Raw genomic sequence first — 14,002 nt, forward strand, 5'->3', positions numbered from 1 at the left:
AATAAAATAGAAACGCTGCATTATTAATACAGAGCTGGATTGAAGACATAGCGGACAGGTGGGGGGGGGGGGGGGGCAGCGCAGGAAACACTGTCCTAAAGGTCACACAGTTGAAGGTCAACGACTCCCCATTCAGTCACAAAGCAGGAAGGAGGGCGTTCGCACGTGTCTGCTGCCGACGTGAAGTTTCATCACGTCTTCATCACCGGCGGCGTGACGCACTGTGCGGCCGCCTTTGCCTCCGAAGCGTTTTTGGAGGTGGTGAGAGTCTGCGGCCGTAGCGGAAGCTGCTCCGATACAGTAAATCCTCCCAGGGGACCATGACAGGACGCAAGCTGATGGCATTAGTTATTTGCCTCTTTTCTTACCCTCCTTTTTCTCTCAATCCAGCCGTTGCTAAGTCCCGCCCCTCAAACGCTGGCCAATCACAGCGCACCACGTTATTGTGTCGTTTTGTTTATCTTCGGGCTGGAAAAGAGATGCGTGTTTCCACAGAGTGAATTAGATCATATTTCCTGCGGCAGTGCAGTCAGTGGCAGTTGACATCTTGATGGAGTAGTGGCAGGGGGGCGGGGCTTAACAAACAAGTTTAGAGGAGTTCACACTTTGACATTTAGAATGTTTTCTCTTGGGTTTGAACACCTTTTAACGAAAGTCCACTTCCTCTTCTTCCACGCAGCTTGTTGTACATGCGTGTCAGTTCCGTCGTGTTGGAGCCGACTTCCTCTCCATTACCCCGTCGCATCCCTACGTGATTTATTGATGAGCGTGGTGTCACACACACACGCGTGTCTGTATTATTCATCGCTGTATGATCATGCATGTGAAGTGTGAGTTTCTACGTGTTTGATTTCCTGTCAATGGCTGAGAAAACATGGTTGTGTGTGTATATATATATGATGGTGTGTGTGTGTGTGTGTGTGTGTGTGTGTGTGTGTGTGTGTGTGTGAGAGGGACTACCTCTGGTCCCACCCTGTTTTTTTGAAGCTTGCCCTGAGGCTTGTCCTCGTGGGAGATACGTTCAGCTGCATTCTTTGGACTAAATGGAGTGTACTTAATCCACGTCTATGATATCCCCACAGACACACACACACACACACATTCTGTGACATACAGTACAAAGCACGCGTCTTCCCTCGGGGTCTCTAGCAGTGAGCAGACTGGTGGCAACCCTTCAGACGGTCTTCACGAAGCTTTGCCCTTTCTAACGTCGTCGGGAACGTGACGCGTGTAATTGTTAATCAGGAATAGCTGTTGGCGATGAAGCCTCATTACCGCATTAAAAGTGTATTCCAGCATCTCTGACATCATCTACAGGGATTTGGCGAGCGCAGCTGAATAATTGGACACCAGCGTTTATTCTTTTTGTCCCTTTCCCTTCTCGGCCTCTTGTCTTTGGACTCTCTTTCTGGGTAAAAACAGACGGCAGGTCTGCAGGCGACACGCGGGTCTTAAAAACCTCCTTTGAGCCGTTTGTCTGTCTGCCCTCCGCGTCCGCATAATCCCACAGTATCCGGTCCCTCGGCGGGATGGTCATATCTAAACGGTACAGGCTTGGACTTGGAAGGTCGCACAGAGTCGCTGAGCCAGGGATGTTGCCATGGCAACCCCAGAAACGGGGATAATTGTTGGGCCACTCAAAGGTTCCAGGAGAGGCCAAGTGAGATGATTTTGAACACTTTCTGCAGATGAAATGAAAAGTTTCACCTCAGTTGACTCATGCTCACATAATACCTGGGTTTCAAAACTGATACCAAAACCGTTTTTTCATGGAGCCAAATTCTCATTTTGACTATTTCTTGACTGGATGCTAAACTTGAACTTTTTCAGTTCGTATTTGACTTCAGTGATGGTTTTTGGTATTGATCTTTTCGTTAAACTCTCATTAAGGAAGCAAACAAATATCATAATGTTGATTTATTTATTTATATGTCTGCAGAGGACGTAATGTATTTAAATGCGTCAAACTTTTTAATGCACCATTTTTGCATTTATTTTGCAAGGACTCCACCAAACATGGGCGAGGAGTAAGTGAGTACCTGTAAACAAGGCTGCTGATCTGATTGCGGTAGGACCTTGATATACGACCCAATTTGGAGACACCTGTGTCTTAGCCTCCAGGGTGAGAACAGAACACCGTCTCTGCAGCCATTTCATTCCTTTCTCTAGGACGAGGGGCAGTGGAGCGCTCAGAGCTCCTCACTCGGTAACGTAATCACGTGACCACAAAGAGGAGATGAGGATCTCCATCAGCTCTGCATCCGGCTGCTGGCTCTGTTATTGCTCTAAAAGCGTAGTTCATATTGTTGATAGAATTAACTCCCGAGTATCAGGGATGGCTCCCTTTTCCTTTTCGTCTTCCATTGGTCTTTGTTCTTGGCTGTTTACTTGTCACACAGCTTTGACATTTTGGGCTTTTCTGTTCATGAAAGTAAATTGTGAAATGTCTTAGTCTTGTGTTACTTCTGGTTGCAAAACTCAAAGTCCTCAAACCAGCTGGTGACGTCCACTTCCTGTTGTGGGTACATACAGTATATATATTCTGAGTCCGGTGTTTTTCGCGGCTGTGATGTCTTCTGACGTCTTAAATAAAGCCTCGGTTCATGTTTCTTCTCACTGTGTCTCATGTGGAGGCGTCCCCTGTGGCGTAATGAAGGGTTGAGCCTCGCCGGCTGCGCAGCACCCTCATTACCTGGCGTTGCACCGCAGTCTCAGATCTCAGATCTGCTCTTGACAGTTGCCCTCCCCACCCCCCCCCCCCCCCCCCCCCCGTCCCCCCGCGTCCCTCATCTGTCCGAGCTGCAACAATGCAGCTCGTCAAGGAGGCTTGTGGGTAGTAGGCCGAGTTCGGCCTCTCTCGACTGAACGTTTGTAAACCGTGAATTATCAGAAAAGTTGCGCTCGTTTTTTTGCTGCTCTGCTTATTTTAACCCGAGGGTCACAGGAAATGATTCATTCGGCTTAGAGGTTCTGAGGTGGAAGGGAAAGTGACCACGTTTTCCCCTTCGCCTCTCTCAGTGTCGTGTTTCACCAGAGCGAGAAGAGGATCTCGAAGCATCTTCCTCTTTCCCCAATTAGAGGCTCATTTCCTTTTGGACTTCAGGGTAAGAGGGAGGGGCGCTGACGCAGCCGGACGAAAACGGAGAAGTAAGATAAACGTCTCCTATTGAGAGAGAGAGCGAGAGAGACACATATAGTCAGTGGGCAGGGGAGTGAGCGGCGGACAAACCCTTGCGTTGTTTTTGTGTCCAGCCTGGTCCAGTTTACTGAAACACAAGGTGTTTCAGCCCGGGCCGAACAACATCCACTCTCCTTCCAGAAAGCCAATCTAGACGTGGAACATGGAAACGGTAGTACTATTTAACCGTCTACAAATAGCAGGTTCCCCCAGCGAAGCGGCTTGTTTCCTTCTCGACGTCTCCTCGCGTGGAGGCGGAGGTCAACGCTGAGAGTGTTTACGTCCATCGCCGTGTTTTTGTTCACTGACTTGTTCTTGTGCGAGACATTAGGCTGCAGTGACTGCGTCGGACAAGGTAACATGTGTTGTTCTCTTATAGGAACAATATTAATTTCAGACGTCTTCGACCGAATCGGCATTTCACTTGTTTCAAGACCTTCGTCTTCGCTCGTCCTGCGTCCGTCCTTGCTGACCATGTACATGTCCTCTTCTTCCCGTCACTCGAGCACGACCACGTTGCCGGGGTGAGTCTCTCGTGACTCACTGTGTGACAGGAGTCAACCCCCCCCCCCTCCCCCACTCCTGCACCCTCTTGTCTTCTTCATCTGTTACCTCTACCGTGTGTGAGTCCTGCCTCTCTGCAGATATTCATTCGACGCGAATGTCTTTTCTTCTCGGGATCGGCGGTCGTCCCGCAGAGAGACCAAGCCGTCGTTGAGACCGTTTCAGGTGTTTATCCTACCAGGCGCGTGTGTGTAGCTTCTGCCCCGTATGGAATGCAGCGCTGGGACAGCCGGAGTGTTGTAGCTTCATGCCTCTATCGTCCAGTCCGACCTCCTGGGTACATTTCATTAGCAAGTGGTTGATGTGCGATCATCATTGAAGGCTTTAGTAAAGCCCACCTGATGTACAGGTAAGGGAAGGGTTGTAGTTATGGAGAATAAACGCCACGCTGTGGTTTAGGGTTAGACGGCTAAAACACGCGAGTAATGTAAGAGGAGGATTGTAGCCACAATGGGACGTGAACCCTGGGCGCCTTTTGTGATGCTCAGGCGCTGTTTCGCGCCCGTCCACCTCCCCGACCTGCACGCCCCGTGTGGCTACATGCAGACGCACCGCTTCCTGGACGCGCTTGTGCTTTTTGAGATTTAAAAAAACTAAAGATTTTAGCACTAAGACGGTGAGTCAAAGGAGCCTCACCGCACGTCACTTTAGATTCATGCACATCTGCAGAAAGCTTGAAGCGCAGAATGTGGGCTCAAACATGCAATTTGACATCCCGTCTGCTGATTGTCAGGTGCCGTCCCTCCTCTGAAAGCTACCCGGGTTTCCAGTGGCAGCCTTGTTCCGCTTGTCCACCAGCGTCGCGTTTCAGACTTCTTCACCTCAAAGGTATTTTTACACACACAGAGACACATGAACGCATTAGCCGCTGACCTGTTTTTGTCCGTCCGAGATCTGGTGACGTGGACCAAGAGGGACAGGCCTGCAGGGGGAAGAACCCCCACCACTTTGTACATGAGGTGTTTATATAGTTTCGCATCTGCATCAAAAAGCGTTAATCTCCGTTTTTCCCCACAAACACGTGCGTGCATCCTGCCAGTCGTGACATGTTTGCTTCTTCCTGGTCCAGCGCTGTGAGGGCCGTTATTAGGGCCAGACTTGCTTTGCTTTGATCTTCCCAAAACGCCACGGCCCCGCCATTCATTACAGCGCGGAAATTATGCATGAGCAACTGTCAGTGCGCAGGCATTACTCAGGCTGAGCCCCTCCGGGTATGATGGGGGAAAAAAAAAGAGTTTTTACAGTCAGGGTTGGAACCCGGAAGATATTTTTCATCTCAGACCTTTTCATGAACAGGCCTCACATTTTGTTTTATTGCACCTTCTAAAATATTTCCCGTCTTTGAATTTGATGGAAGTTTGTAACATTGATAACCTTCTCTTTCCATTTGACATTTGAATCTCTGCGTCGGAAACAGAAATCTGAGTTTATCTCTGCATTGATTATTTGAAATGTAATGCACGAAACAGAGAGGCAGCTATTGATCGCCGTCCTGCGGACACAAATCCCAGCATAGAGCTGTCGGGACGACGAGGACAACGGAGCCATTAGTGGCACCGCGACCCGCGTCGATCTTCAATTGGATTCGGTCGCATTGTTTGGAAAAATTTGTTCTGTTGCCATTGTGTAACTGTGCCGAGGCGGCGCGCCGCGCCGGCGGTGCCTCTGTGGTCGCTCTGTTGACTTTCCAGACGTGGGTTTCCACACTGTTGTTGATAGTCTCGTGCTCCTTTTTAAGCGCGTCTGCTGTCCCCGCACGCCCCGTCCAATTCTATTCTTTTATTCTCTGCAGCTCTGCGGCGTCCAGTAGTCATTCAGCCATAGCCCCCCTGGATAATGTTCGTGCCGACGGCGCCCTGACAGCCAAATCTGTGAGCAGATCATCGCTTATTCTGCAGCAAAGCTGCTCTGATGCAAACACACTCGGCGGTGTTTCTGTTGGCCTCGCTCACGCTGTGGGAGAGAAAAGTAGGCCAAACTTGTCCTTGGCTCAGACTTTTATTCTGCACGGTAACAAAACTTGGTAGACGCGGTCAAACTTTTCTCGGCCAATGTGATTCCAAAAAGTTAATCAAAGCCTCTACAGGTTGTCCTATCATCATCAATTTTTCAAGTTTATTTGCATGAGTTCACAATTCAAATAAGAAGGAAATACAATTACTACAGAAAAAAAACCCTCATTCACAGGTGTCTTTAAAATGAGCCAAAAGTACCTAATTAGTTTTTTGGAGTTTTTAAAAATCTCAGTTGTAACAGTTTCAATAATGCACAAACCAACAAAGTGGTTTGCGAATGATTTAACCTCCTGAATTGCAACGCGTGTCCTCCATGTTCGGTTATCACGTTGGATAAGACACCGCACACAGGAGCAAAGCACCCAGACGGACCGCCGCTCTCTCAAGCTCACTTCCCGTCGGTCGTGTTCAGGCGAAACCTCAAGCAGAAGGCCTGCGAGCCCCCCCCTCCGTGCACGCGGGCTTGGATCAATAACCGCTCGCTGTTCATCACTTATAGAGTCATCCGCGTCCCCCCGGGGGGTTGGTGGACGAATAGAAAGCAAAGAGGCGGATAGAAGACACCCGGTGCAGCTTACCCACATTCATGAGCGGATGTAAAAATGTACAATTGGATTCACACGACTTGGTTTCCAGTAGAATGCGTTTACGTGTTTTTCCTCACGCTCTTTGTCTCAAACACTCCCGTTTTAGCACCTGTTTCTTTAAAAAACACACACAAAAAAAAGGTCTGTTCTGATTGGCTGGTGAGGGAAACGTGGGGGCCTTTTGCAGAGATAGTTCTCGAGCCGTGTGCGGCGTGTTCTGATGGGCCTGCATGTGACACAGGAGAGGGAGCCAAGTCCGAATGGCTTTATGGATCACATGCTCTCTGATCCAAGCAGACCACAAGAGCTGACTGCGTTGTCTGATTTAACGGCTTATTAGTTTGTGGGAACTGCAGAAGCCCAAATGGATGCGCACGAGCCTTGAAAATGCAAGTTTGTTTGTATTATCCTGAAAATCATGGCTGCGGCTCGTACAGTAAGGGGCGAAAGTGACACCGATTGGACAATTTATGTGATTTGAAAGGTCTTGAATTATAAAAAAAGTAGTTCAAATAAAATTGATTTAATCATGACTGTAATAACAGAAAAGAACAAAAGAAGCTTTTAGGCATTCAGGAAATCCTTTTAGGCTAAAAGGCCAGTAATAGATTTTTAAATTGTAGCTTCAGCTCTGTACAACCCTGTGAATAACATCTTTTAAATGAGTTGACTTGCTCTTCCTTTATGGCCCACAACTATTTGAGCTCCGCCTGATCGTTGCTATTCTGCTGAACGGCCATCAAACACTATTAATGCTTCTCTGACTTGGTTCTGGAGCTCGTTACGTAGTGTGAAGAGGGGGGGGGGGTTAAAAGACAGAAGAAGAAGCCTGAAACATAAACCCTCCATTCTGTCCCTCCACTGAAGACGGTGCCACAAAAAACACAACGGCATCACAGAGGAAGACGTAAGACGGACATGGAACCAATTAGGTGCATTTAGCCTGTAACCATGGCAACAGAGATGCTGAGATGGGGGGGGGGGGTCTTTAATCAATACAGCTCCCCACTGTCTGATATTGATGCCCTTTTAGTGTGTGTGTGTGTGTGTGTGTGTGTATGTCTGGGTGGACAGGTCTGGGTGATGTCATCTCACATTGGGGAGTGTCATGGTGCAGAGGGCCAAGTGGCTCTGCATCATTTCTTGAACACACACACACACACACACAGCATTGACCGTTTGGGGACCAGTGAAGGGTGTTTACCCACAGATGTGTTGATGGCACGTGAAGACAAATTTAGGCAATGGCTCACGATAATGTTCCCGATGATGGGCCCTCTCGGCCGGGCCGCACATGTACTTGAGGTACACAAGATGGAGCGACAGTGATTTCAGTGTGTGTTTTTATCAATTTTGTGTTGCCATTCATTGCACAACCGCAGAGGGGCTGCGGGACGACTTTGATTGCGGTTTGATTTGCTGGCTGATTTTCTGGCAGGCCGGCCTTTGATTGTGGGCGAGGGGTCAGATCTCATCCTCTCTGCAGCATACGTTCCTATTTCTCGTCTCCTTTCACCTCAACATATCGAATCAAACCAGCTGAAAGAAAAAGCAGCAGCACTGCAGAAATCCTTTCGCTTTGTTCTCTTCTCTCCCGTCATCGTTCATTTGTTTTAAATTTGTTAGAGCTTCTAACCAAACAATGTTGTTTGGGTGGATTGGGGGAAAACTGAAAAGCCCTCTACAAGCATTTCGTTCTTTTACGAATGCACGCACACACGCACGCGCACACGCACGCGCAGGCAATGACTCGGCACTCTGTCTCAGTCTGCCTGAGGTTGATGCAGATGTTTGTGTCTGTGTGGGCTTTTCCTGTTGAGCTCTGGTAGCCTGCTGGAATTTAGGAATTCGCACGCACGCACGCACATGCACGCACTCACACGCACAAAGCATTTATTATTTTCTTTTTCTTTTTTTTTGCCTTTAGCTTTCCACGGTTAGGGTTAGTTGAACACCTTCTCTGTTTCGCAGTAACACTGCGTGTCACATCCACAAGCTCGGTCTCAACGGCTCAGTGTCCCTCAGAACAAGCAGCTCCGTTGGAAATAGAGCCTTCATAGAGCCGGAGCGAGGGGCTACATGGACGTAATAACACACACGTCTGGACACTCCCTCTTTAAAGACGGTGATGCACTCCTCAAGTAACTCATTTTGAACTCGCACTACTAGCAGCCCACGTTTTATGCCTTTATTTTGACATCGAAATGCTTTTAGAGGTTCCACCATCCAACAAATGCTCCGTTTTAAGTTACAGATCTACAGATCTGTTTTGAAAAAAGGAGTTTCAGGAACCAAAAAAGGTAATGATTTTTGCATGATAAAAAAAAACAAAGAAAGTTTCACACGTATTGTACAGATGTGTCTACTTCCCTTTTTGCTTTTAAATTAGAAAAATTTAAGAATATTTCAGCGTCCAATAAAAACACTTATCCTAAGAAAACACCAGCTGTATGCAAACCACACACACACACACACCTTTCTTAGTTTTGACTTCAGGGGCGGTTGGGTAGAAGGCGTGGCGTTGGTCTGCTGCAAGTGTGTGTGTGTGTGTGTGTGTGTGTGTGTGTGTGTGTGTGAGTGTGAGTGTGAGTGTGTGAGTGTGAGTGTGTTCGTTCTGGAATAAGCTTCAGGACCTAGTGTAGATCAGCAGCCACTACTGAGGAGTAAACCCACAGGGAGTTTGAAATACGCCTGTAATCTAAAATGATCTTCTCTGATGAGTGATCAGGGGTGGGAGCGAGCGTGTGTGTTTACTGTGAGTCATAGCTCAAATGAATCATATAATAACTCTGCTAAAGCGATCATCTTTGGTGTAATGAGAAGAAAAAAAAAGCCTCAGTTTTCTTTTCCAGCAACAGGAAGAAAACCCACCTTCCGTGTTAAGAGATTAAAAGCGAAGTGAACTTGTGTGTGTGTGTGAGCGCTGTGGAGGAATGCTGAGGTTTAGTGTTTATTGCTGTTACACTGGTGAGAAGCGACTGTAAGAGAGGAGGGGGTGTTACTATGTGCCGGCCGGACTCTAAAGACCTGCAGGCCCAGTTGAGCTTCTCATCTCTATTTGATGTCTTGGACGCGTGCCTTTCGCTGGCAGCTTTCTCCCTCAGAAGATCCTGAAGATTCCCCGTCTCCGCTCATGCATCTGTACCAGAGGCCCAGTCATTTACTGCATGTTCTGAAGCCCCGCTGCTGTGGAATATCCGTTTTTATTCTCTTTCTGGGCCAAAGGACGATGTGGAGATGCCGGAGTTTCAAAAAGATGAGAAGCTCACCTCTTCATCTCAGCGGGTTTCCAGAAAGATTCCAGAAAGATTCCCACAAACTACAAAGTCCGGTTAAGTAGAGTAAGAGAAGGCTAGTTATAAGTTGTCTGCCCAAATGGTTCCAACTCACGGGAGAGACCGCGACGTTGTAGTACACATTTCATGAATTACATTTTAGAGCCTCTAAAGCAACAAAAGAAAATTTAAAGTGTAAGCTTGGATGATTGAATGTGCTTAGACACGAGTCTAGGACAGAATAAAGACCGTTAAAGACTTTGCCTTGGGCTGAAGGAATCATTGGGTGTTTTCTGACATTTGAGACAATAATCAATACTGAAAGAGACAGTGCAGGGATGGCATTCGCATCGCCTCGAGACATCGCCATGACAACGGAGGTACCACGGTTTTGCACATGGCAAAGTCAGGGCGATTCCACCAGGATGCGAAACTATGAAAGTCTGTCTTGTCTTCTCGTCCTTCCCTTGATGTCCCCGGCTAGTTTTGTGTCCGTTTCCGCCTTCGCCATCGTCCGTAGTCCATCGCGGTCGATGCTGAACGTACGGCGTGAAGGTCCATTGTACTTTGCTTCTACTCAAGGAATTGTTTCTCAAAAAAAAAAAAAAAAAATCCCCGCCCGACGAGGAGATCTGCCAAAGGCGAGTGTGTGATTTTGGCCCCTCCCTCTGACCTTTGACCCTTTTACCTTCCAGCTGATGTTTGCTGCTGTGCGCTGGTTCGTGAACTCTCGGCAGACAGTTGAGAGATTCTCTGCTTCAGCGGCGGTTTCAGATGAGTCTCAAATTAACTTGGTCATCCGAGCTTTAGAGGCAACAAGGCGGGAAGGGAAGAATTTAACTCTGTGTTTTCCATTTTGGGTAAAAAACGTCATTACCCTGAAGTAGGGATTTAGTTCCTTTAAACTGTTAATCCGCAATATCCTTTTATTTTGGTGACATCTGTGCTGTTTATGAGATTTCCTGGATTGTTGGTGTATCGGAGTGATTACTGCCCTGGGATGTTTTCTGTTTTACTTTTAATTTCATGTTGAGAAAGCCAAAAAACATGGCAATATATAAATGCAATAACCGTCTTGTATAAAATAGGACTAAAAAATATCTAGCACATCCATATTGGTGTAATGGAGCATGTTTAACAAATCTGCATAACTTGGACAATTTTCTTTGACCAAAAATGAATACTATAGATTTTGATATATAACGTTTAATTATTTTTACCTTCCGAGGGTTCAAGTAATATATATATATTATTAAATAAATCACTCAATCCAGTGTAAACGTCACGTCAACACATTGTAGATGTGTTCCTCTCTGTGCAAGCAGCAGAGCGCTCAGAGGGAACCCCCCCAGGCGGCATGAAAGGACCGACTGTATTTACGTTTCTGCACAACCGACTCGATCCTCTGACCCGCCTTCCGCGCCAACAGCTCGTTAGTGTCTCAACGACTGCGGCGAACGCGGGGGACGTTGTTTTGGATGTTGGGTGCTCTCTCTCTCTCTCTCTCTCTCGCTCTCTTTCCCCCATCTCCATCTCCGTCGTCCCCGTGTCTGTTCCGGCTTTCATCCCTCACAGTTTACCTCTTCGTTTCTTACAGCTGGTTATTTCCTTCGTCTCCCCCGCTGCAGACCGCTGTCGGTGGTCAGAATCGCTGCAGACAGCAGGAGGAAGAGGAGGGAGAGGAGGGTCAGGAGGGTCCGTCTGGGGCGCTCAGACGACGCCGACGAGCGGCTGGCTCATCCTCTCCCTCTCCGCCTTCATCCGTCCAGTGCATGCACATAGCTGAGGGAAAAAGAAAATGGAAAAGTCATCCAGCGAGGGATATTTTTAAAATGTGACCATTGATGCATGTTTTGTGTTGAAAGTGAATGTGAAGATATTCTGAAAGTAGCAAAAAACGTTGAGAAAGGTGACGCCAGATAGAAAATGAAATTATTATTAATTATTAATATAATAATAATTGTTTGAGTCTAATAATTTGAGTTTTGGGATACTCTGGTTATTGTTTTTTTATGTTTCCCTGGAGACGGATTTTTAGCAAAATGAAATTGTCCCTTCTAACGCATTTAGTGAATTTAGTTATGGTGCAGCGGCAGAACTGGAGTGACAATGTGATTAATGTCCGAGTAATGGTTTCCTAATGATATTACCCTCATCAAATAATGAGAATAATTGAGAAACGAAAACACTGATTATTCCCTGCTGTGTAATTGGGTGTTGTGTTCCTATTATACCAGTAATATACAGTCATTTTTCACACATCACGTTTGAACCTATCAACAGGGAAGTGGTGAATTAAACCATTGTGCTCTGATTAAAGCCACTGTGTGGAAGGTGGCAGCTGTTAATCTTGGCACACGGCGAGAGCCCTTGGGTTGTCACATGAGCACAAACACACACAGGGTTTGTGGCTCTAATAGGCTGGCGGGTAGCCTTTAAATTCATGAAGCAGTTACTGTTTTCCATTGTTTTGAACATCAGTCCTCGTGTCCCTCTTTGACTCGTGCCGCTCTTTTGTGGCATCCATGACAGTAGAACCCTTCACGATCCAGAACAGGAAGCCTATTGAGCCGCACAACTCTGTCATGGGACGGATGAATTCGCCACGACTCCCCTGACCCCGCTGTGACTCAATGTCCTGGAGGAGCCCGGGGACACGAACTGATGCCTGAAACCACACATTCCTCCTTTTAGTCGTTGTGTTGCCCTTCCACCATGTCTGAGCTCTTCTCTCTCTCTCTCCTCCAGCTGGGATGTCCTGAGTCAGTCCCGCGGGGCCAGAGAGCGCTGTGCTGATGGGACCTGCTGCGCCGCCATGAGTATACAAGATGGCGGCTGCAGCTACGCCAGCAGCGCCAACATGGCCGCCGCCTGTGGCAGCATGCGGCGGCGCCTGGAGGACCAGGAGTTCGCCCTGCGCGTCTACCCGGGCGCCCTGGCAGAGGGCACCATCTACTGCCCCGTCGGCGGCCGCAAGAACACCACGGCCGCCGAAGCCATCGAGTGCCTCATCGAGCGGCTGCGCCTGGACCGCACCAAGTGCTACGTGTTGGCCGAGGTGAAGGAGTTTGGCGGCGAGGAGTGGATCCTCAACCCCGGCGACTGCCCCGTCCAGCGGATGATGCTGTGGCCGCGCAGCGCCCTGGAGAACCGCGGCGGGCTGGGCAGCGGCGACGACTACCGCTTCCTCCTACGGGAGAAGAACCTGGACGGATCCATTCATTACGGCGGCAGCCTGCAGATGTGGCTGCGGGTGACCGAGGAGCGTCGGCGCCTGGTGGAACGGGGTTTCCTTCCCCAGCCCGCGGGGAGCGACCCGCCCTCCGACCTCTGCGCCCTGCCGGAACTGACGGAGCGCACCATTTTGGAAAGCCTCCGCGCGCGCTTCCGCCAAGAGAAGATCTACACCTACATCGGCAGCATTCTCATTGTGATTAACCCCTTCCAGTTCCTGCCAGTCTACAACCCAAAGTACGTCAAGTTGTACGACAACCACGCGCTGGGGAAGCTGGAGCCCCACATCTACGCCGTGGCGGACGTGGCGTACCACGCCATGCTACAGCGCCGCAAGAACCAGTGCATCGTCATTTCCGGGGAGAGCGGATCGGGGAAGACCCAGAGCACCAACTTCCTTATTCATCACCTGACCGCACTCAGCCAGAAGGGGTTCGCCAGCGGGGTGGAGCAGATCATCCTGGGGGCAGGGCCCGTGCTGGAGGTAAGAACACCCCCCCCGCGCTGCAACATCTGCGGTTTGCTGAACGAATGTGACCGAGGCCCTGATGGTGTGTGGCCCTGATGGTGTGTGGATGACAGATTTGATGTGTGACGGGTTTCCACGAAGGAACCAAGGGTTGATTTTGGTGGTTGTTTCTTTAGTAAACACACGTTAATACCTCAAAAAGAAGCACAGACTAACACTTTGAATGTGATTAACGAAGTAGCCGCTGCTGTCTGTCTTTGTGTCTGTCTGCTACAACTGTAATGACGTGTTGACAACAACACGGTTACATTGTCGGCGAGTCCCCGCCAATGTGTTGCCCGAGCGCCAGCTGACGTAGTTGCACACGGGACTCGCTGTCAGCTTTTCTTTTGGGTGAAACGAAACCACGCGGCCGGGGGCGCTGGAAAGAGTCGAGGCCGGTTCAAAGCGCCAGGCTTCCGTTGAACACGACTTTATTAAGTCAGAGATAAGATAAGATAAAGAAACGTCTTTGACCACGAGATCGTCACGTGTTGTACTGGCAAATCCGCTGCAAGCATTCTTCTCAACACATTTAGTTGTGTTAATTACTGCCGCGGCTCGAGTGCAGCTCGATCCCGTGCAGTAAATTACCCACCGCAGGTAGTAAAAAGTAAGCGACAAAAGCCTGATGAAAAGTG

At 48.7% G+C, this 14,002-nt stretch overlaps 1 protein-coding gene across 20 annotated transcripts in view; it reads left to right on the forward strand.

The window, feature by feature from the left end:
- LOC120809067 (unconventional myosin-IXAa) overlaps positions 1–14,002 on the forward strand; it is a 79,459-nt gene that overhangs the window by 7,363 nt on the left and 58,094 nt on the right. For 14 of the 20 annotated variants that reach the window (XM_078083182.1, XM_078083189.1, XM_078083194.1 and 11 more), the window contains exon 2: positions 12,368–13,337. In XM_078083182.1, the coding sequence (XP_077939308.1) occupies positions 12,435–13,337 (903 nt within the window). In that variant the 5' untranslated portion in view covers positions 12,368–12,434. Of the gene's footprint in view, positions 1–3,180; positions 3,534–4,475; positions 4,571–12,367; positions 13,338–14,002 lie in introns of those variants that run through there. The other 6 variants (XM_078083184.1, XM_078083191.1, XM_078083197.1 and 3 more) reach the window with 3 other exon arrangements.

The sequence above is a fragment of the Gasterosteus aculeatus genome, chromosome X (genome assembly GCF_964276395.1).
Source record: "Gasterosteus aculeatus chromosome X, fGasAcu3.hap1.1, whole genome shotgun sequence".
Classification (NCBI taxonomy): domain Eukaryota; kingdom Metazoa; phylum Chordata; class Actinopteri; order Perciformes; family Gasterosteidae; genus Gasterosteus; species Gasterosteus aculeatus.